The following is a 24,845-nucleotide window of genomic DNA, read 5'->3' as shown; positions in this document are numbered from 1 at the left end:
GAGTTGGGCCAGAGATAAATCAAATCAGGTCCATGTTTACCTGGTGACCATGAATTCTTGAACTGCTCTCCATTCCACATGCATGAAAGGTAGATTGATGTCCTCAAGTACCATAACCTGTGCCACAGGTTGAAATAGTTCAAGTGGGGAGATTTCTTTGCAGCAGGGAGGTTGGTAAATGCCAATCTTGCTGCAGCAACAATCTCCTGATCCCTACAGCCCAACTTACAAGCAAACTTGTTATCTGCAGAAGAACACCCCCAGAAGACATCAGAGCTTCTCAAATAACATAGCTACATCTTTGCCCCAGCTGTGAGTTTGTGCTTGAGCTACACATAGAAGCCAGTTTGGTGCATCTCTGTAAAGATGTATACATGCTTATGCTTCAGTAATGCACACAAGGTTAACTGTCTCATTCACAAGTCATGGATGTGGGAAGGTTTATTACAGGCTGACCAACAACATGTAGCAACAGCTGGATATCTATATAAGATGCTAATGGTATACATTTTTAAAATACGATAAGTACTGCTTTGCTGAAAGTAATGGGTGTGATGTGTTAATCCTCTCGCTTTATCTAAAGTATGTACACATTTTTGCATATAGTACAAGACCATGGGATCCACTGAATGACATGATACAGTTTGAAAAAGATGGCATTATTCAGACCAAAGTAAGACATCGTACACCAATGGTATGTTCTTGGCCTTATTTTTTATTACTTTATTATTCAGTTGAGATTTCTCTAGGGACAGGAAATTCCCTTGAAATAGCCACTTTCTGCCTTTGCTTCCCTGACAACTAAAATATACTGTTATGAGGAGTTCAACCTCTGGTCTGCTTGCAGCTGTTTTCTTCTGAGCTCTGCACTTTATATTTGTAAAATGTATATTATGCTATCCGCACTTCAGACAATTGCACTGGGAATGACAAAGTAATAATTTGTTAATTAGAATTTAACCTGATATTTAAATATAACCATTTTTTTAGCTGTGCCCATTTTTTCCTATATGGCTTCTTTCTCTTTAAATAAGATTCTGAGCTCCCCCTTAAATATAACAGATTAAGGAAACTATATGACACCAGTTGTATTCTAACGCATTGTAGATTTATCCAAATCTTGTAGGACTTAATTATTTCATATTTAGCTTTTAAAACCCGAAAGTTAAATAGCACATCTTTTATGATACTGTTAATTTTGGTGATTTAGGTCTGCAGTTTCCCCTAAGAGAGGACACAAAGCATATACTGAACAGTGTATGACAATATAAAGAAAATGGGAGAATGCCAATGAAATGGGTATGGCCATATCACATGAGTGGGTTAAAACCAGGGTCCCCCCCCCTTTTTTTTCTGATTTTGATGCAAGATTGTAGAGGAAGGGAATCTGTCAATCCTATTTATTCTATAGCTTGCACAAGACTATTAGTGTGTCTTCCAACTAAAAATATGATATGTTGTTGTTAGTTGCGAAGTCATGTCCAACCCATTGCAACCCCAGGGACAACATTCCTCCAGGCCTTCCTGTCCTCTATCATCCCCCGGAGTCCGCACATACTGCTTCAGTGACTCCATCCAGCCACCTCATTCTCTGTCGTCCCCTTCTTCTTTTGCCCTCAATCTTTCCCAGCATTAGGTTCTTCTCCAGTGAGTTCTTCCTTCTCATTAGGTGGCCAAAGTATTTGAGTTTCATCTTTAGGATCTGGCCTTCTAAAGAGCAGTCAGGGTTGATCTCCTGTAGGACTGACTGGTTTGATCACCTTGCATTGCAATCCAAGGGACTTGTAGGAGTCTTCTCTAGCACCATAGTTTGAAGGCCTCAATTCTTTGGCACTCAGCCTTTCTTATGGTCCAACTAAAAATATGATATAAATATTTTATTGAAAGTTTTTTTAAAAAGATAAAACTAATACAAAGTAAAGGAGGAAAAAAAGGAAAAAGGCAAAAAGTACCAAAAGAAATAGAAGTATCTGATTTCCTTTGCAGCAAACATAACTATGATTACAAATCACACATATACACATCTCTTCATCTGTGGTTATACAAATGCTTTTTCCTAATATCTGTTTTATAATTATTAAAAATCAAAAGTTCTTTTTTTTCTGTTTCATCAAAATGTCTATAACCAGCAATAAATATAGATATTGTCTTTTCTCTAAAAAATTTATCTGCATGTTCCATCATCTTTATCAACCATTATTTGGTTGTGGATGGTCCTGAATTTTTCTACTTTTGAACATATAATTTCACTGCAGTTACCATGTCTAAAAGCAAAGTTCCATGACTTTTTCCCACCTGTTGATCTATTGGTCTCAAAATAAAAACCTCTTGTTTCAATAGTACATTTATCTTTAGAATCTTCTAAATTACCATTGTGAATGTATCGTAGCCAACATTTTCTTGGCTTTTTTATACATTCACCAAATATGATAAAATGTCCTTTCATCTTCATATTTCCAACATAAATTTGAAGTGCTTTTATACATACTAGAAATTTTCTCTGATGGCATATTCCAATAGCACATCCTTTTATGAGTATTCTCTTCAAGATTACAATATTAAGCAAATTTCAGTCCTTTCAAACACATATTTTCCCACTGATCTATTTTTCTAGTTTTTAGCCCTATCATACATTCTTTCACTTTTTCTTCTTCTGTCTCAATTTTTAATGAAAGTTTATATCAGCAATTGCATATTCAACATTTGTACACAATTTCAAACATTGCCTTATATCAGGTGTCAAACTGGCACCCCGTAAGCCAGATGCGTCACACACAGGCTACACCAACCCCTGCTCCGCAAAAGTAAAAAATGTCGCAATAACATCATGTGATGCGATCGAGTTTGACACCCTTGTCTTATATTCTTAAAACCATAAAATCCACTTTAAACCTTGATGATAAGTATAGATAGGAAAATCATTGACAAGTATACTCTTCCACTATTATATTTTCTCCTGATTTTATTTTACATTTTCTTGAGAAAATTCTATTATAACACGATAAGATAACCATTTGTGTTTACTTATATTTCTCTTCTATAAAATGTTTCTTGTTCTGAGAGCCACAAAGCTGTTTTCGGACACAACCTAGATTCATATTTATTCAATATTCTCAGAGTGTCATGTCTAAAATAATGACTTTTAAAATCTACATTAATCTTATCTTTGTTGTACACAAACATATATGCCACCCAAATCTCAAATTGTGTCCTAACTCCAGTAACCTTCTGTTTCTCAGCAACACCCACTTCTTCATCCAAGCTAAACAACTAACACCCAAGTATAATTTCAAATCAGATATACTCAGTCCTCCCTTTTGTTTGCATTTTGTAATATTTTATATTTAACTAGTGGTTTTTCCCCTTAGATATATTCTTCTTAAACACAGCATCAGTTGTCAAAACAACTATTGTCTGAAACAAAAGTAAAGTTCTTGGCAAAACATTCATCAGAATCATAGAAATTCTCCCCAGCAATGACCATTCTATTTTTGCCAACCTTAACAAAAAAATTTAACATCAATCTATTCTAGATATAATTGTTTTATAACAATTATAACATATAGTTTTATAAGATACAGTTCATATTTCTTATAGTACTACCCAAATATTTGACCTTCTCAATCTTAAAACATATTTTATTCATCAATTGTTTGATCTTGTATTTCCATGTTTTTGATAACTTCTCTATCTTCAGTTTATTAATCTTAAAACCTGCTAATGCAGCATATTCTTTAAATTATTCATTAATAATTTAGTTCGCTTTAAAGGGGCTTCCCAAGCCAACACTAAACCATCTGCAAAAGCTCTTAATGTCAAGGTTCCAATTAATACATCCCATTCAATAAGAACTCCAAGGCAGGCAATTTCCTCAAAGAACATTTTATTGGGACATATCATATTGGCACATTCTTGGTGGAAAACCAACTCTAAATTCCTGCCAGTTTTACACCCAATTAAAAGTAAAACTTTGTCACTTCACCCGAGAGTCTCCAGTCACATGGTCCAATCAACATGTAGTCCAGTTGCTTGGTGACCTCAGTCTCCACCTTTCAAACACCTGTATCAATGTCCTTGATTCCCAGGGGAAAGATAACATCCCAGCTATCTCTACACCCCCCCTCCCTGGCCCCTTTGCTCCAGGCTGTGTCAGCCCTGAAGCAATGAGAAGAGAAACCTCCCTAGAGAAAAGCTACAAAAAGAAAATGGCCACAGTTTGGCCAATTGCAGAGTTGACAAATTTGTATGTCACCCTGTAATCTTTACCACCACAATCTTCTCATCTTGTCTTATGTCTCTATTTTATATTTCAAGAGCTAAAATAAACAAGAAAGGAAACAATAGGCAGCCTTGTCTTTTTCTTTTTTCACATAGTTTGGCTAAATATCCATTAGGAATTATCTGTGCTGCCTGTGAAGTATAAATTTACCTGTTTATGAAATTATCTCTAAAAATTCCTGTGTTTTGGAGAAGGATGTTCATATCCTTTATGCAAATTAAATGATATTGATAAAAAATAAAACAGTCACATATACTATCTCCCACTTATAATTTCAGTATCATTTTTCTTTTTCTCTTCACAATTTACAAACCAACAATTTATTGTTTATTTACAAATTCTTTGTTTTTCATAATTCAGTTTTATATTGATTTCTTTTTTTTAATATGGATAGCTATTGTTATGAAAATATTTTCCAGTTATTTGAATAAAAATACCTCCCAGAATACAAATTAATTTGGGAAAAATATTCTTTTTAGTTACTCACCTTTCCTCAAAGGTTGAGGTTTAATGACTCATCTATCCATATTTAAAGAAACCTCTTTATTTATTGAATTTATGTCTAATGTTACTAATTGAGCTATATCTTTCAGTATGCACATATTTAAATATTTAGTGGTTGAGTACAAGTATGATATTGATGTTCCTTTAATGGGAGGATAACCAGATTTTTACCTACTGGTATCTTCTATTTGGAGCAGATAATAGAATATCCTGCAACTTTATTAGGCTTCTGTCATTTGCATCAACACTGGAGTAGTAGTGTGAGCTTTAGAAATTTATCTTTGCTGCAGAGGAAATATCTGTTTATAGAATAATTAGTTCCCAATGTGTCTAAAAAATGAGGAAGACAAAACTTATTGTCTATGCAGGCTATATTGCAGTTGTCACTGTGGATGGAAAGCAGGTCAAATCCTGAGCCAATTGCAAAAACTTTCTGTATCTGCACATTTTTACACAGAAAGAGTAGCCGTTTGGAGTCTACACGGGTTATTTTAGGATTTCCCTTTGATCCAGGGAGAATCCAGGGGATTCTGACATCCAGAATCCGCCTTCTAGCCAGAGTTCTCAGCTGCTATCTCTCTCTGCTTTTTCAGCCCACCATAATTCCACACCAAAAGTTTCCTTTTCCCAACTAAAAATAGAAAGTTCTGTTGCTGATTTTCAGTTGTAAAAAATTAAACAGGGCCACAAAAAATACTACTTTAGGATTTATTATAACTATGAAAGATGGGTTAATCATTTATAAAGGAATAATTTTAAAAACTGATTTGCAAGCCCTGCCCATCCTTGCTGTATAGGGTGGGGTCCATATTTGCTTTTCTGGAGCCAGAAGATAATCAAATTCTTTAAGTTGAATGTTTATTATCTCAATTATCTCCTCTCAGTGTCACCTATTGTCCTCCAGTATGGCAAGTGAAGTGGGTTGCAAGAAGATAGTGTAAACAAAGATTTCTACCACTCGTTTCTTGCACACCAGCAGAAGACTGCTAACCATAATTGTCTTTTTGTTTCTGAGCAGTAAAGCTGATAAAAATGTGTATTACAGGTTACTGTTGCAAAAATAAAACGGTCTGCTAAGTCTAAAAAAGAAGAATGTGGCTTCTCTTCACCAGAGCCTGATAATCCAGACTCATCAGGAAGTGAAGGTAAATGCTACATTGGTTTACTTTGCCCTTCTTTCTAAAACTATGCTGAATAAAGTACAAGCATGCCTAAATTTGATTATCTGTAAACTAAAGATACTATTTTTGTTTTGGTGCCTTCAAATTATTGTCGATTCCTGGCAATTTCCTGGTTTAGTCCCTGCAGGTTTCATGATAAGATTTTTCGGGGTGGTTTGCTGTTGCGTCCTTCCTAGGGCTCAGAGAGATGGATTGGCTGAAATCACCCAGCTAGCTTCATGTCCAAGACAGAAATAGACTCTCAATCTCAGTTTTCTAACCCAGTGCCTTTAATCACTACGCCAAACTGGGTTTCCATGTTAAATTTATTTAATATTTTCTGTCCTGGCTTGTAAAATCATTTTTAAAATGAGAAAAAAAATGAGTTTTAATTCATATCTGATAAACTAAAATACTGGTTTCTATGTGATTTATATATTTTACCTGTTTGACTAATTTTGAATTACTTCTGAAGCACAACTCAAACATAACACAAGAATCCGAAAGAAAACAGTAGATCTTGCTGAACTGCAAAGTGCCATTGAATCTATAAAGTTAACACAGGAAGATATTCGGAGGTATGTTTGCAGTATTTTTTTTAAAATCACATTCCATAACAGGATTGTTGATGTTTCTCCATGCCGCACTCTCTAAATTCCCAGAATGCTCTCTCATTACCTCAGCATAACTTCTGTTGGAGCTTTTGGGCACATATCCAAAAAAAAGCACTAAGCTACACTCATCTACCCTGTTATAGTGAAAGCATACATCTCTGGATTCTACATCGGCTCCAGAGATATTGAAAACAGAGATTGTGCTTGACACTATTGCTTTGCTGCATGGCTGCCTCCTTTTTATTTAAGTAAAGTAAAATCAGATGGGCAGGAAATCTTGTGGGCATTAAGGGGAAATGTAACTAAGTACATAAAAACCTAAAGATGCCGATTTTGAGACCTGGGGATTTAGAGCAAACCTTGACCTTTAAATGTCTAAATAACTAAAGAAACTCTTGAGAGATAATGCTGCAGTTATATTCTCCTAATCACTATAAGAGCTGACTAAAGTACACATAATATAATATTTTTTTAAGTTACTGCTTAAAATATTTCTATCATGCCTTTCAGTTCCAAAATGCAAAACTACTGAAAATCAGAGATCAATAGAAAATAAGGTAACATTTTAATAAAAGAATATATAGGGACATAAATATTAGTATCTTGGTGTGAAAGCAAAGACTTTTCCAAGATTTTCCCTTTATTATTCAGTATAATGCAAAACAAAATGAAAGGGACAGAAGATTTAGATAGGTGGATAAGGTAGTAGGTACACTTACCTTCAAATGCAGTTGATATATGTTCATATCTTTATTTTTCTTAAAGATCCTTACTCTGTAGCACTTTTATTCTATTACCCTTAATTCTCTATAATGTCACAAATACTTCAGGTTACTTCTTGTTTAATTTCATGCAAATGTATTTTCACCATCTAATAAGGCCCCTTTATGTAGATTTCACTGTCATATTTTGAGATCAATTTGTTTTTCTTCCAAATTGATGAGAACACTGATGATGTTACCTGGTTGGGTAATAAAACATCTGCAAGAAAACAATCAAGCTCAGAGAGCACAAAGGAACATAGCTTGCCTTTTACTTGATCGTGCCTTAAATGAGTCCATTGATGTTACTGCTAATTGTCTTCCCTTTTCTTCCACTTTTCTTAGCATTATAGACTTCTTAAGATAGATAGGCCTTTGTATAAGGTGTCCAAAGTATGATATTTTGAGCCTTCTCATTTGTTCCTCAGAAATTATAGATTATTTGTTTAATGATCCATTTGTTTGTGGTATTTGGCTAACCATGGAATTCACAGAATTATTTTTCAACATTAAATTTCAAAATACACTATCTGTTTCTTCAAAATTCAAATGTTGCTTCCATAAAGCATCACAGAATATCATTGTCTATATTATTCTGATCTTTATAGGCAAAGATACATCCCAGCTTTTTCTAAGTCCTTCACTGCCACTCTACAAGTGTTAGTCTACATCATATTTCTTGACTGCTAGTGAAGCTATTCTTCAATATCTTTACTGTCACTTACAAGACTGGTTGCTGTACCTGTTGTCGTTATAATTTTATTTAACATTAAACCCATTTTTTCATCATGTTCCTTGACTTTCATCATTAAATCTTGCAGATCTTTTGCATTTTCAGCTGTCAGAAGTGTTATCAGCATAGCACAGGTTATTGATTTTTCTTCCTCACATTTTAAAACCATAGTCATCTTCTTCATAAACAGCAGCTTCCCCCAATATATAGTCAACATATAGCTGAATAAATAAAGTGAGAATAGCCAGCTTGTTTTAATCTTTTGCTGACCTAGAACCAGTCTGTTTGCCATATTCTGTCCTTCATGGCTGTATGGTAGGTTCTCATGAGACAATGAGATGTTCTGGGATTCCCATTTATTAAGTAAATGGGAGTGCCAGAACATGAGATGACCATTTGCCTACCTACAGAAAAAGATCCATATTTTTCCTAAATGCATATACCTTTTTTTAGTAAGAGTTAATATCCATATAAATTTAAGAGTTGAACTTTTGAACTTTCAGATTAATAAAACATTCGGAAGCTTTGTGGGAAACATGATATCCTGAAGCTGAACTTGTAATGAGTACTTTTTCTGCCAAAGATGGTGCTTTGTTAGCTTCAGAAGTAGATCCAAATGCTTTGTACTGCCATAATAAATAACAGCATGAATTTGGTTCTTTAAATACACTTACAATAGACATAAAACATAATTACAGCAGTAAGATAGTTTGTGAAGCCTGTAAGAACTATCCATAATCTTGTAGTACTGTGACCTACATACACTATGATCTAAATTTCACTATAATCCTATTAATAGATAACAAGATTGTTAAACAATCAAATACTGTATGCAGTAATGCCCACATCAGGGATGAAAATAGACAAAATTGGGGTGGGGGGTCTTGATTCAAGCTCTTCTTCATTTGTATGTTATGACGTGTAGAAAGGAGCAGGGATTTTGTCACACTGCTGCTAAGCTATCTTGGCTGTTTTGACATACACATTTCCCAGGAGAATCCATTGGTTTGCTTGTCAAGTCTTTATTCAATACACTGTGAATCAGTATTCAGTATCTTCTCTGACATTTGGAATATTTCATCCCTTCAAAATGGTTTAATGTACTTGAAATGTTTATCATGCTCTAATGAAAAAACAATGATAGCAGTGTAGATATTTAAATTTATCATGTTAACTAATGGGAGAAAAGATTTTTTTTAAAAAAAAAATTGAATTTGCTTCTGATCTAAAGTCAGAATGGACTATACTTGAAGTGATATGAAGTATAGGGGGTTATTTCTGGAATCCAGACTAGGCAGCCTTCCAGAATGCTTATTTGGATTTTCTGATAAGTGAATTGAATCCCCATTCATCACACCCTCATACTTGTGATGCTGATAGGTAAGGATTTAATGAATTTGTGGATTTTTAGGAAATGCAAGCCCATAGCAATTTATTGGCTACATTTATTTTTATGTTACCTTTAATATATTTAATATTTATAGAATTACATAGTTAAAATTTGATCCCCTATATGTGAAATCCTTTGAAGTCACTTGGAATTGAGGTCAAGATATGCACTATCACCTATTCATGTGATATTTAATAAATATGTGACTGTACAGTATGTGTACAATAGTAAAACATAAATAATTGGAAGAAAAATAAGTCATGGGTTAAAAATTAATTCAGAGGTGGTTTTAAAAATTGCTGAATATATGAAGAGAAGAATTGCATGAATATATTTTTAAAATGTAGTAAATGCTACAATTAAAAGATGGAATGGTCTGCCTAGCTTTCTAAAGAAGCAATCAGTCCAGTGTGGAGTTGTTGTTTTTTACACAACCCTTTTGAAATGTATAGGAGCAATGCTTCAACAACTTCCTTTCAATTTTCCACTATCCTGTCATCCTCTTCCTACTTTACACATATCCATATCAATTATATAGCGTGTCTTATACCTTGCTAGAATAATTTGTACGATTTGTACTATTTTAATTCAGAAGTTGATAAACTTGGGATCCATATATTTCTTTCAAATGTTTTATGAGTCTATGATGCTTAATTGGTAATCTCTGGATTTAACTAAATTTGTTTTTTTTAAAAATAGGGATATTACAGCATTAAGAACACGAATGACTTCAAGTTTGCCAACGCCAGATAATAACTTCTTTCAATTCAAGCACTATGTCTTCATTTTGCTGATGGTTCTCCTGCAACTTATAATCAATTACTTATTCAAATAGAATATCTGGACAGAAGAATATCTATGAAATGGAATTATTACGGTCTTCATGGGACCATCTTTAAAGCTTGGTTTGGCTTCAAATGAGGCAATATTATCCAAGGGCCCAGAAGATTCAGACTCAAAAGATTGGGCTCATATGGAATAGTGTATTATTCCATCCTAGCCAGATGACATGGACAATGCTTATGTGCCAGTACTTCTTCACATCTTCCAAATGCTGGATAACCGCCTTGCATGTTCTAAGGTGTCATAAACTATTATAAATACCAATATAGAATATACCAGTTTGGAATTTGAGGACCCTATTTTGTTATAATCAATCCCTATTGGACATGCTAGCAAAAGAAGTAAATTTTGACCTAAGACTTTTCTTCCTAAGATTAATCAATCTTACTTCAATATGAAAATAATGCCAAGGGATATTAATTCAGAAAATTCAATAATTGCAGAAAAATGAAACTGCTCACCTGTTCATGGTCATTAAGAACATGTGAGCTATTAATCATTAACATTGTATTAACTGCATCAATTTTCAGGGATAGTTAATGAGGGGTTTTCCCTTAGGTTGTAATAGTCGATCTTTGCTAATAGTATTAGTCAGTTTGAGAGAAAGAAACATTTCAGCTGTCCAGAGAAGTAAACCACTTTTGTGCCAAAGCAGTATTTTGATTCCTTTCTTCCCAAATTGAAACTCTTATTGACTGCTACTGTTTATTTAACTTTAGGGATACTAATAATGAGATGCAGAGGAATAGAAAGTGTACTATTTAGGCAATAAAAAAGGAAGCTATTTTAAGTTAATTATAAAATTCTTAATGATTGACCTCTGAGATCCTATCTGTATTTTAAAAGTATGTTAACATTGGTTTTGTCCTTTCAGGTTACACAATTTGAACATAACTGCATCTGAATATTGATACTGTAAAAAAAAAATGGGTAGCAACATTCTTGTTCCAAGAATAAGTGACTCTGGAAGGTTCATCTGCTACTCAGTTTTTGTTTAAGAAATATTTGGTTTCAAATGCCTCAGAATATAGCACATTTACCCTTACTTTCTTTATGCTAAAATATTGAGCTGTTTTACTGAGTCTCTGTAAGCAAATTCACCAAATCTGGATTGGGCTGCATTAAATTTAAAAAGATGTATTAAATTACAGCTACCGTTACTCCTGCTTTTCTGGTTTTTTTTATATTTATATAGTATTTATTGAAGACTTATAGTCAATTTACAGGGTAGCAAGAAGCATATATCTTACATGATTTATATATTTTATAACAAATATGAAGTTTTCATTTAGAGATACATACTTTACATTTGGTCAATTCAGGATTATAGTACTCCCATCCCAAACCTAACTGTTTTAAAGATGTTGGAATACTTCAAAATGGAGTTTTATAACACCTGGGAATTACTTTCCCAACATCTTCTGATAATATCAGCATGAAAAAGGTAGCTGTAACCAACAGTTACAGTTTCCTGCCTGCCTTAAATTATTATGTTTTAAAAGTGCTACAGTTTAGAATGAGAAATGTATTACCATTGAAGTAAACTGGTTGAATGCAGCCATAATTCAGATGCTTTATAAATTGATTGAAATGCAGTCACTTATATGTATGGTTTTATGAAAGAATAGCACAAATAAAGTGCAAATACATATGTTCTGACATATTTATTTATATGCATTTGGAGCAACTACCTATCTGTACATAAATGTTCAGTGATCGTAACTGTTGGATTTATTTGGTTTTCACTGTTTTGACAATGTCTCCTAATATAAATACCACATTTATGTCAGCTGATATTTCTTCAGTTGTTGCTGAACTATTGTTCAGATGCTTTCTTTTAAACATTTCTATTCCTTCTAAACTCCCAAACCAGTTGCATTTTCAGTTACATTGTTTGTATTACCGGAGTCTAAAGCACTCCTGTGTCAAGCACAGCTCAAAAGCTTAACATTTTTGTTGCATCTTCAAGTAAGTTCCTTGTGTGAACTGAAGAATCTGTTGCCTAACTAATTTTTGTATGATATGTCTGGTTATGAGCCCAGTCAATACATTGTTTATATGATATTTAGTTTTATGAATACGATTCTACATTCTTTCATTTAGATTTTTTTCCTGTGTATAGTAATAAGGAAGCTGTGACCTGACAGTTTGTAGAAATCTAAGGGCAGTAGTTTCCCCATAATGTTTAGTACTTAAAAGTAGAAAATAATCAGAATTGTGTGTTGACTTGTTTGTGTGTTTGTTTTAAAAAAAATGCACTATAAGCCTTCAATATGCCATGTAATCATCAATATAACTACAATGAAATGTGTTGTGTAAAATAGTAAGTAGACTACTTGCAATATATAATTATTGTATCCTACGTTTGGCTGCTTTTTAACTTTTAGTTATCACTTAAGAGTACAACATACTCATTTTTCATGAAAAAGTTGCTTTTGACAACCAATCTGTAAAATATATCAAATGATTTTACAGCTCACTACCCTCCTGTGCCTTCAGGAAGATCTTCTTGCCAACTCAATATTAAATAAATGGGACAAGAGTTAAAATTGTTTTATTCAACATTTTGTTGTTTCTTGTCTTGATGGATGTTCTCAATTTTTTGGCACCTTTTAAGAGTGGGTGATCAGATACTTGAGTATTGTAACAGTGCCTTGATGGAGTTCGCACAGCAATGAGGTATGTATATATAAGTATATTTTCAAGGTTGCACCATATCTATTCAAAAATGTTGTGGTATCAGTTACTTTCAATATTAATTTGGGTAAAGTATAAAAAGATGTATAATTACAGAAAAATACATCATTTTTTTTCTTTTGATAACTATGAAGGACCCAATATTGGAGTACATATTCTTGTACAATGAAACTGCAATGTTGTTTGTTGTTACTAAAAAATAGCCATAATAAAATTTGAACCACTAACAACCAGCTTCATTTTATTGTTTTAACGTGTGGATTCTGAGCAAAATGACTGAAGATGAAAATAAAAATATGTACAATGTTTCAATGGAAAAGACCTGTTCTAGTATTTCCTTGTTTAGAATAAATATCCACTTATATAATGGATGTAAATCTTGGCTATTTAAATGAGTAGCCTTCCACTTTTCTTGAAATCTTCATTTTTTTGTTCGTGTTTCTGGAATAAACTTGTTCTCATTTTTAATTCTCTTCTTTTTATTTTAACACTCTGTTCCGATTTTTATACTGCTACACATTTTTAAACTGAAAATAAGCTATTGTATATTAAGGACCAGTGTTTAGTCCAATGCATATAATACATGTAACAAAAAAATGTGAAAACATTTACATATATATATGTGTGTGTGTGTGTGTTTTCTTAAGTTTTGGTGGGTATTCATGAAGCCTGATTATGGCAGATGGGATTCTGCCAAAACATTGCTACAACTTTAAAAGCACAACTATAATGACGTGGGAAAATACCCGAACAAAGCTGAATACCATATATATGTACATATACATATATGTGTGTGTGTGTGTGTGTGTGTGTGTGTAGGAAACTCCTATTTCTGTAAGTTTCCTATTTTTGCCCATCATGTAAAATACCATTATTATTATTATCATTGTTATTATTGCACTGTTCTATTTGCAAATCATGCTGCATGCAGTGTGATGAAGGAAATTAATTCCTTTGAACAGACTAGATTTGTGTGTTCCATGCGTAATTATATAGCTGAGTTTAAAAATTTGTTTAGAAGTAGATTTGTAAATTTAAAGTTCTACCACTGGTCAGTGGTTTTGTACAATTATAGAATAAAAAGCTGTAATCAATAATAGTACATTGTGTTTGAATTTTACTTGTAAAACTTTAAGTACAATTTCTTGATAATGCAGTACTGCTGGAGGGAATGTAATGAAAATAAATAAATAAAAAAACAGTCTGCTTCTGTTTAGCATAATCATTGAATTTGATAAAAGGAGGTCATTTTGGAAAGACTGAAACAGACTTATTTAAGAAACACAACACCATGTTATTCCGATCTGTTTGGAGACTCTTGGTAGATAAATAGATTGAACACTATCTGAATATGCTCAGCCCTTCCAGACATTAATTCCTATCTTCTATCACCTAGTCAGATTGTTTTGATTTTGGAAAAAGCTAAAGTCAAGATTCAATTGATATTGGAGAGAACAACACCAGAAAACTCCAGGGTTATATAAGATAGATTTTGAAGTTAAAAACCAACAACACCCAGAAAGAAAGCAACAAAAAACTAATTCCATCATATTGCCAAGAATCAATTCAAGAGAATGTTTACATTTTTTAAAAAATTAATAGAGTTTAAATATGTATTATATATATGGTTGTATTAATTCTTATATTCTCTCTTGCAATAATTCTCATCTACAAGCAAAATATCCTTTTATATAGTGGACAATGTTTCTATTCCAGAAGAATATAGTTTCTTAGGCAAAATTGGCAGTTCTGTTTTGACACTTACATGCGTGTGTGCACATATAAACACAAGGGGGGAGATCTTATGATAATAGAATATAATTCTTTATTGGCTAAGTGTGATTGGACACATGGAAAATTTGTCTTTGGTGCATATTATCTCAGTGTACATAAAAAGAAAAGATACATTCATCAAGAATCATAAGGTACAATACTTAATGATAGGCATAGGGTAGAAGTAAGCAATCAAATCATACTAGGAAACAATCAGCATAAATTGTAAGGGTACAAGCAATAAAGTTACAGTCATAAGGGTGATAGGAACGATGAGAAGATTAATAGTAATAATGCAGACTTAGTAAATTTTGACAGTATTGAGGGAATTATTTGTTCAGCAGAGTGATGGTGTTTGAGAAAAAACTTTTTGTGTCTAGTTCTAGTGTGCAGTGCTCTATAGCGTTGTTTTGAGGGTAGGAGTTGAAATAATTTATGTCCAGGATGTGAGGTGCCTATAAATATTTTCACAGCTCTCTTTTTGACTTGTGCAGTATACAAATCCTCAATGAAAGGCAGGTGGGTAGTAATTGTTTTTTCTGCATATCTAATTATCCTCTGAAGTCTGTGTCTGTCTTGTTGGGCTGCAGAACCAAACCAGACAGTTATAGAGGTGCAGATGAGACTCAATAATTCCTCTGTAGAACTGTATCAGCAGCTCCTTGGGCAGTTTGAGCTTTCTGAGTTGGTGCAGAGAAAACATTCTTTGTTGTGCTTTTTTGATGACTTTTTTGATGTTAGGTGTCCATTTTAAGTCTTGAGATATGATAGAATCTAGAAATTTGAAGGTCTCTACTGTTGATACTGTGTTTCTAGTATTGTAAGAAGTGGTAGTATGGGAGGGTTTCTCCTAAAGTCTACCACCATTTCTACGGTTTTGAGTGTGTTATTCCAGATTGTTCCAGTCGCATCATGAGGCTAGTTGTTCAACCTCTCATTTGTATGTGGATTCATCATTGTCTCAAATGAGACCAATCACTGTTGTATCATCTGCAAAGTTCAATAGTTTAACAGATGGATTGTTTGAGATGCAGTCATTGGTATATAGGAAGAAGAGAAGTGGAGAAAGCACACAGCCTTGGGGTGTGTGTGTGTGCTTATTGTACAGGTATCTGATGTGATTCTGCATAACTTCACCTGCCGCTTCCTGTCTATTAGGAAGCTTATGATCTACTTACAAGTGTGTTCAGGTACCGCTAGCTGGTTTAGGTTTGTTAGAAGAATGTCTGGAATAATGTTATTGAATGCTGAACTAAAGTCTACAAAGAGGACCCTTGCGTAGGTATTTGGAGATTCAAGATGTAGGATGTAGTGCAGAGTCATATTAACATCATCATCTGTCAATCTATTTGCTCGGAATGCAAATTGCGGCAGGTCTAGCAGTGGATCCATGATGGTTTTCAGGTGAGACAGCATTAGCCTTTCAAAGGTTTTCATAACTACAGATGTTAGAGCAATTAGTCTGTAGTCATTCAGTTCCTTGATGGAGGGCTTCTTCGGCACTGGGATGATAGTAGAATGTTTGAAGCAAGACGGAACATAGCACATCTCCAGTGATTTATTGAAGATTCGGGTGAAGATGGGGGCCAATTGGTCAGCACAGACTTTTAAGCAAGAAGTAGTTATCTTGTCTGGCCCTGGTACTTTTCCTGGCTTCTGTCTGTGTAATAGATCTTGCACTTCTTTTTCTGTGATCACAAGAGGTTGTGAGCCCAATGGATTGGGGCCAGTTGTAGGAGGCTTGGCTGTTGTTGGTGTGTTTGAGATGTGGGTTGTGGAAATAGGTGGCTGTAGTTTCTTTTGAAACCTGCAGTAAAACACATTCAGGTCATCTGCTAGTTGTTGATTTCCTTCTGCCTGGGAAGGAGGTTTGCTGAAGCCAGTGATGTTTTTAAGAGTTTTCCACATGGTTGCTGGTTCATTTGTTGAGAACTGATTCCTTAACTTTTCAGAATAGCTTCTTTTTGCTGCTCTGATCTCCCTTGTTAATACGTTTCTGGCCTGATTGTACAGCATTCTATCACCTTTTCTATCGGCTTCCTCTTTGGAACAATGTAGCTGCTTAAGTTTAGCTGTGAACCAAGGTTTATTGTTACTATATATTCGCAGGTTCCTTGTCGATACACATAGGTCTTCACAGAAGCTGACATATGATGTTACAGTATTTGTGAGTTCATCTAAGTCTGCAGAGGTATCTTTGAAAATATTCCAATCAGTGCAATCAAGGCAGGCCTGGAGTTTCAGCTTTGCCTCCTCAGTCCAAGTCCTCACTGATTTAATTGTTGGTTTCGTGGTTTTAAGTGTCTGTAAGCAGGCACAAGGTGAATCATGCAATTATCAGAGTATCCCACAGCTGCTTGTGGTAAAGACCAATAAGCATTTTTTAGTGTTGTGTAGCAATGGTCTAAAATATTCTTGCCTCGAATGGGACAATTGACATGCTGAAAATATTTTGGAAGCTCTTTCCTGAAGTTTGCTTTATTAAAATATCCTAAAATAATTTGAAATGGGTATCTGGTCAGCTAGAGTTCGTAATATGTTGTTTACACAAGCTTGTGGAAGAACATACACAGCAATTAGGAGAAATGAGGAGAACTCTTGTGGAGAATAAAATTGTTTGCAGTTGATAAATAAAGACTCTAAGTTTTCATCACAGAATTTATATATTATAGTTATATCCTGAGACCAGCTTTTGTTGATATATAAACATAAGCTGCCTCCCTTCTTTTTACCTGATGTTTCTGCAATTCTGTCTGCTCTTTGTATCTGAAACACTGGGATATGCATGCTGTTGTCATCGATTTTTTCATGGACTCAAAAGTATGTACCGGAGCCATAATTCTGTCAAAAAGTAACACAAAACATGCAGTAAACTCAGAAATTCAGTTCTCAGAAATCAACAACAGAGAAAACGGTGAAGAAGCAGTTTCTAAATGCCATTACATGGCTTCATAGTCTTAAAATTATTTCAGAGGGGTTATAATCTAAAGATCAGGACAAGAATAGACCTTAATCTCGTAGCTTCCATTTTATAATTAATTGTCCCTTTCCATCTGATTCAAAAGTGGCTGTTTATAAAGTTTCTTAATATTCACCTTCATCTGGGGTGCTCCAAATGTGATGAGGCTAGAACTTCCACAATTCCCAGCCACTATATTCATTCACCTGAAGAAAGGCTGCAAAATCATTCTCTATTTAAAATGAAAGGTGATCAAGGAAGTGTCTTTGAAAGACTTATTGTACACTACCATTTCTTCAATTAAAAATATCCAAAGCTAATGAGATAGCAGTAATAGTATATTGCATTTGTAATTTTCTCATGTTTTTCCACCCTTCCACCTTTTTTCCTTTATCAGATTGACTTGTTAGAAGGGAATATAAATAACCTGCCTTTTGAATGGAAGGGCAGGATTCCTCAATCTGGAAGCTCTCTACTATATTCATTCTTTGTTGTTGATAAAAGGGAATCCTGCAATTCTTACAGAAGAATACAGAACAATACAATCTTGCTAGTACCTTGTATTCACACTTTGTTCAGTTGCTTAAAGTAGAAAAACAATATTATATTAACCACAAAACTAAGATCAAGACACTGACTACTGTGAATGCCTCTGATTAACAAGATGAGAGATTCTAGACTTCAAAAATAAAATGCCTTAGAAGCAAACTGAAAAGAAGTTTTGAAATATTCTGGTATAGCATTTTGCATTTTCACATGCCATATATTCCTTTCTTTGGAAAGTGGAGACATTCTGTTTTTAATTATTCAAAAAGGCAATTTCTTTCCATTAACTATCTTTCAATTGATTTTCAAATATTCTTAGCAAGTAACCTTTTTTCTGCTATCAACTATCAGTTATGTCTTTCTTCCCTTGCCTGAATGTATCAGAGTCATTAATATGCACAGCTCTCTTTCATGCAGCCTATTTGTTTCTTTACCTTTGCTAGAATAGTTAACCTGGCTCTTGAAATCTAGGCAGTTCAGAACAAGCGGTGATGACAATATTTGGCACAAACAGGCACTTAGAAGGAACACTCCCATCAGTTTTTATTTCATTCAGATTCCTTTGGAAATACAAAGAATTGCCCTTGAACCTACTGTCACTGGTATAAAATGAATGAAAACAAAGCCCCAGATTCCTTGTTTACAAAACAAAAACACTAAATAATACAGTTTTATGAGCTGAATGCATGCAGCACAATAATGTGAAAATAAAGCAAGATCAAAAGGATAAAATCCCTTTGTATTGAAGTATTACAATCCCTAGATCAATGCAATTTGACTAGTTAGATTCATGGTTTCATTATTTTATGAAGATCAAGATAACACTGTCAGTATAAAACAGACTAAGGGATGAAAAAAGTGGGGTTGGGGATACTGTGGCTGGGGATCCCAATTGCCCATTGCTGATGTGTAGGTCAGGGTCCAGCTTCTTAACATATTACCATATAATATAAATCATTATTTATGGACAATTTGGGAAAATAAATATTAATCAGTAAAGCAACAAAGGGCTTAGATAATTATCAGCAAAGATAATAGAAGCCACTATTAAGGTATTACAGAGTTGGCATTTTATGTCTTAATATTATTAAGTTTTCTGTGCAATGGGTGGCAGGACAATGGCAGCCCTCCACAATAATCCCAGTTTCTCCTGCAGCCCTTGGGAAAATTATTTGCCCACTCCTGCCTTAAAGGGGTTGTTAAATTCACATTATGGTTTAGTGTATGTAAAACACAGGCAAACTTTTTTCTGCACTTTGAGATTATTCCTTCCTTCTTCTTTCCTTCTTTCCTTCTTTCCTTCTTTCCTTCTTTCCTTCCTTCCTTCCTTCCTTCCTTCCTTCCTTCCTTCCTTCCTTCCTTCCCTCCCTCCCCTCTAAAAACAGGGCCCCAAGTTTGAGGCTACATTGAATTTCACCTTTCTCCAACCAGATGTTTATAATCAGACACAATTCCTATGCCACATTCTGAGTAACAATCTGGGAGCTTCAGTACAAATATATACAAGGGCACTGGGGTTGGGGGTGATCTACTGTCATTTGCAGCTATATGTTAAAATAGAAAAACGGGGCAAGTTCCCATCAGCAATACAATATATTTCTATTGAATTATTTAGGATTGTATGAGTAAAAATCATCAGCCCCTCCCCACAAAAATGTGTAACACTGAGTTAGTAGTGCCTTTTCATTACATCTTACTGTAAAAACTTCAATCTAAATGGCTGGGAGGAAAGCAGTCATTTGCACTTCAGTTATAAGATGAAAAAACACATGGCCACAATGCATTGGAAAATGATATTCATACTAATCTCAGATTCAGTGAGCCATCACAAATGCACATGCTGCAGGCCAGATTCACAAACCCTTTTGAAACAGCAAACATGTTTTCCATTCCTAGTTTAGGAAGCATCACCACTGTCGCCAGCTGATGAACAGGCAGGTGCACAGTGACCAAGATAATTAATATACAGAGAAAATTCCTATGGAGCGAAAAGCAAATCAGGAGCTTTGAAATGTTAATAATTGGATCAGTAAAACAAATTCCAGGGGAATGCTTCTGTAAAATCATCCAGCCTCATCTGATTTTATATTGCTTAATTAATGTATGAGGCAGCATTTAGCTAAACATTATTGCATTAAATCACAGAAAGAAAAAATGCTGCCTGGTAGAGATAATACAATACAATATAGTGAATTGAAATACTGAATTCTGTGTTTTCCCTGCCCATTATTATATTCTCAACAATAAACCTAAATAATATACTTAGAAAAATAAACATTAATTTTGTGCAAAATATATTTCTAAACCTCCCCCAAAATGAGCTTTCAATTGGGAATTCTAGCAGCGTGTTGTTTCCAAAGGAGAAGACGGCTGAAAGGCAGATTCAGGCAGACATAACTTCCTGGATCAAAGGGAAATGATAAGATAAACTACTTGCACTCCAGACAGTGGTGCCTTGTAATAAACTGCAAAAACAGGAGTTTTGCAGTCATTTCAGGAGTTGAGCTGCCAGTGGTCTTATATATAGACTTATTAAGCCTCCCATTTTCCTATTTTAATCACTTTGGAAAGTAAGTAATTTACAGATATAGAGAGATTTCCTTTGCAGCAAACATAGTATTCCTTGCAGAGAATTAAAAAAAAAACAAATAAACAAAAAGACAAACTCTGATTTAAAGATTCAAGAAACTTTTTAAGAAAGAGAAGATTTAAGAAAGTTTTAAAATAGATAAGGTGAGAGTCTTATTTTTATTTATCAATTTTCTTTTAACAAAAATGCTTTGATTTAAATTTCCTTCATGGAATGCTTGCTGCTTAATGTTACAGATGCACCTCATTAATGGACGTTACGTAATGAACTAGATCAGGTATCAGCAACCTGCAGCTCCAGAGCTGCATGCGGCTCTTTGGGCCCCCTGTTGGATGAATGCATCACTGGCTGGTTCCACCCCTCGCCCTCCCCTTCCAGTCACTCCTCACCTAAGAAGGTATGGGTGACGGCGATAGATGGAGACTCTCTCCATATTCCAGAGTGGGAGCAAAGCCCCTTCTACTTGCCTCTTCTCTGGCCCTTGCTGGTGCTGCACACACCTCGGCGGCTCAGGGAGACATGCGACTTTCTCTCCACCCCAAGACACTGGAACGGACCAGCTGCAGCCAATGCTCCATGTCATAATGGGCTCCAGGAGGAGTAGTGGATGCCATCTCCATTGTGAAGCGTGCTAAATATAAGTGTACTGCGCAAGGCACTGTAAGAGAAGCGAGCAGGCCATGGAGGTGATGAGAGCAGCAGCGTCAGCCACAGCCAGGCCAGACCAGTGTCTTGGGGCAGAGGGAAAGTCTCATGTCTTCCTGAGCGACCAAGGTGTGAGCAGCACCAACAAGGACCAGAAGAAGAGACAAGTTGAGGGGTGCTTTGCTCTCATTCTGGAATATGGAGTGAGTCTCCATCAGCCGCCGTCGTCCTTATCTTCTCAGGCCAGGCGAGGAATGACTGGGAGGGGAGGGTGAGGGGCAGGCCGCCAGTGGTGGGTTCAGCCAACAGGAAGCCACAGCAGGGGGCCCAAAGAGCTGCATGCGGCTCTGGAGCTGCAGGTTGCCGACAACCAGTCTAGTTCATTATGTAAAGAGCTTCATTTATCTGGGAACCTGAAATGACTCTTGATTTAAATCATATGGTAAAAAGCACCCAAAGAAGAAGCAAGAACAATGTCAGCAAAAACAACAAAAACACAACCCTCACCTGTTTTTGGGAACGGTTCAAGAGGGAACACACACGAGAGAGAGAGAGAGAGAGAGAGGTGAGAGAGAAAATGAGAGAGAGATGAGAAAGAGAGAAAGATGAGAGACAGAGATGGAGAAAGAGATGAGAGAGAGAGAGAAAGTTGAGAGACAGAGATGGAGAAAGAGATGAGAGAGAGAGAGAAAGTTAAGAGAGAGATGAGAGGGGAGAGCGAGGAGGGAGGGACAAAAGGAGAAAGAGATAAAGAGATATGAGAGATAGATGAGAGATGAGAAAAAAGAGAAGAGAGAGAAAGAGGGAGAAAGAGAGAAAGAAGGTGAGAGAGATGAGAGAGATGAGAGAAAGACAGGGAGAAAAAGATGAGAGGGGGAGAGAAAGAGAGAGAGAAAGACACACACACACACACAGAGAGAGAGAGAGAGAGAGAGAGAAACCTGTTTCCCAGAGAAAAAATACCAGGAGCCACAAAACCTGGGTAGGCATGGCTGGGGGGGTCATGTAACTGAGTGGGAGTGAGTGACATTGAGTTGGCTATGCCACCCAGGTTTTGTAACTCCTGATGTTTTATTTTCTGTGAGAAATGCGGCCAAATGGCTCTTTGAGTGTTTAAGGTTGCAGGCCCCTGAACTAGACCATGATGTTTCATTGCCATGGAAAGTTGAAGAGACAACTAATTCTGATTGAACAAGACTAGACCTTATGAACAAATGCATACAAAGGCAGAAAGGAGAAGACAGATAGACACAAGTGGCACTTCTGCAAAGAAGCTGAAGGAACCAGTAGACAAACTGGTTAGCTATTGCAAGAACACTGCACAGACTGACTACAAAAATGGCATGATAAAGCAATAAAAATGGTGCATTGGAAGATCTGTAAGAAATATCATTTGTCTAGCAAGAACTAGTTGGACCATAAAATAGAGAAAGTTTATAGAAAATGAAGATGCTAGTGCTCTGGTACTTTAGAATTCAGACATACAGATACCTGCCACATTACACTCCAGTAACAATTGTTGATAAGAAAGACAAAAAAGGTGGATAGTGAATGTGGTCTTGACAAAATCAGTAGACTCCAATTCCCAACAGACTCAAGCAAAGAGCCAATACTGTACTTCGAGGTGATAGGAAGTCTAAGTAGACAACGTCTACTAAAGTTTTTGTTAGTACTTAATGAGGAAAGGGCTGTAGACTGTAATGGGCAAGGTGATAGGGCAATCTGGAATGTTTTATTCTTTGGATTGTTTCTTAACTGTAAATTAGGAATCTTTGTCACAATTTTAAAAAATTGTTTACCTCAAGGTGATAGAAATCACGGCTGATTTTCTTTCAGCACCTGTGATCAAAACTAGACAAAGCTGAGTCATAGGCCACTTGTTATGCAGTTGACCAATGATGGCTGGTGGACCATAGGCTGATTGAATAGTAATAAAATTAAAGAAATAAAATGGAAAATACTTTGTACAGGTGGCCAAAAGGCGTGAATTTGGAGCAATACTGTGAGAAATTGCTGTATACTTTTAGTTAATATAGTTCCATTTTTGTTTCAGAGACAGTATGATGTTCTCTATTGGATACTGGCATTTTACACATCTCACCCTAAAATCTTTGATGAAGATATGGCTGAATATGCAGTCACTTCAGCACTCTACTCAATATACTTTTCAATAATTTGTGTAGCCCTTATTCATATATATCCTTAACCGGCAGTGAAGGTGATAAAAAAAAAAACCCAAACAATTACAAAGATATATGATCAGAATATTAGCAAAAGCTGCAAAAACCCACAGCTTTGTTTAACATATATTTATTTAATCAATCAATTTGTATGACTGTCCATCTCAACAAAATACAAATAACTATGGATGGCAACAAATATTAAAATAAAATTGAAGCAATCACAATCAACAATACAAAAACTAACATATATAGCAGCTGAGGAAGGTATAACTAAGGCTTCTTGGCAAGCCTTTGTAGAAATTTCAAGACATTTGGCACAGCTTGGTTTGACCGCTTGGCTTAAACTCAGCTAGATCTCTTAGATACACAACGTGGCACAGAAGGTAAGAATCTTCACTGCCCACTTGAAGAAAGCCAGATAAAGAGTTGGTTGTCTTCCATTTGAGTGAGGTTACACATTCCCTCTGATACCCACAACCATTCAAATCCACCCCTCCTTTTTGACACACTTCAACAGACTCTTTGTTGTATATTTCATGGCCTTGAAGTTGAGTGAGTGATTTGTTGACTGTTTATGTAACTTATTCTCTGTCTTGGAAATCACTGACTCTCAGTTTAACTCTCACAAATGACAACCTGTCTCTCATGTTTATATCCTAACAGATTTTATTCAAAACTGTGAGTAAAGCTTTCATAATCAATTATAAATCTCCAAGAGATTCATTTATGAAAAGTGATTTCTAGCAATATAAGCAATAAGCATTTAAGCCTTTAAATGAGGATACTGCACTTTGAATTGGAACAGCAAAGTCACAACCCAACCTATGTACTTAATGCAGATTAGATATCATATTTTCTCAGCATTAACCTCCATATCCGTGTTTCCCCAAAAACTTATTGTGGTGTCTTATTTTTTCCATGTATGGGAGACCCACTTCTTCTCCCTTGCTTGTGGGGGGCAGGAAGCCATGCAGCTTGCCAGTGCCGCCGCTGCAAGGCAGGGGGGTGGAGATGCCCTATGTGCCCTGCACCAGCTTACCTCAGGGTCTCCCCAGCCAGTCCACCCATGCCCCAACACCTGCCTCACCTTGTGACCACCACACCAGCAGCCCTGTCCAGCAAAACCCCGTGTGGCTGCTGGCCCACTTCTTCTGCTTGCTCATTGTTG

The 24,845-nt window shown here is 35.5% G+C and overlaps 1 protein-coding gene across 4 annotated transcripts in view; it reads left to right on the top strand.

Moving 5' to 3' along the window:
- OSBPL8 (oxysterol binding protein like 8) overlaps positions 1 to 14,075 on the top strand; it is an 83,547-nt gene extending 69,472 nt beyond the window's left edge. For 2 of the 4 annotated variants that reach the window (XM_087968018.1, XM_087968017.1), the window contains 4 exons: positions 607 to 694; positions 5,829 to 5,928; positions 6,419 to 6,521; positions 10,141 to 14,075. In XM_087968018.1, the coding sequence (XP_087824144.1) occupies positions 607 to 694; positions 5,829 to 5,928; positions 6,419 to 6,521; positions 10,141 to 10,276 (427 nt within the window). In that variant the 3' untranslated portion in view covers positions 10,277 to 14,075. The remainder of the gene's footprint in view (positions 1 to 606; positions 695 to 5,828; positions 5,929 to 6,418; positions 6,522 to 10,140) is intronic. The other 2 variants (XM_087968020.1, XM_087968019.1) reach the window with 2 other exon arrangements.
- Positions 14,076 to 24,845: the final 10,770 nt, after the last annotated feature.

The sequence above is a fragment of the Notechis scutatus genome, chromosome 6, assembly GCF_049901735.1.
Source record: "Notechis scutatus isolate UNSWTSFEM ecotype Mainland chromosome 6, rNotScu1.2, whole genome shotgun sequence".
NCBI lineage: Eukaryota > Metazoa > Chordata > Lepidosauria > Squamata > Elapidae > Notechis > Notechis scutatus.
This window is presented reverse-complemented; position numbering and strand designations above follow the sequence as displayed.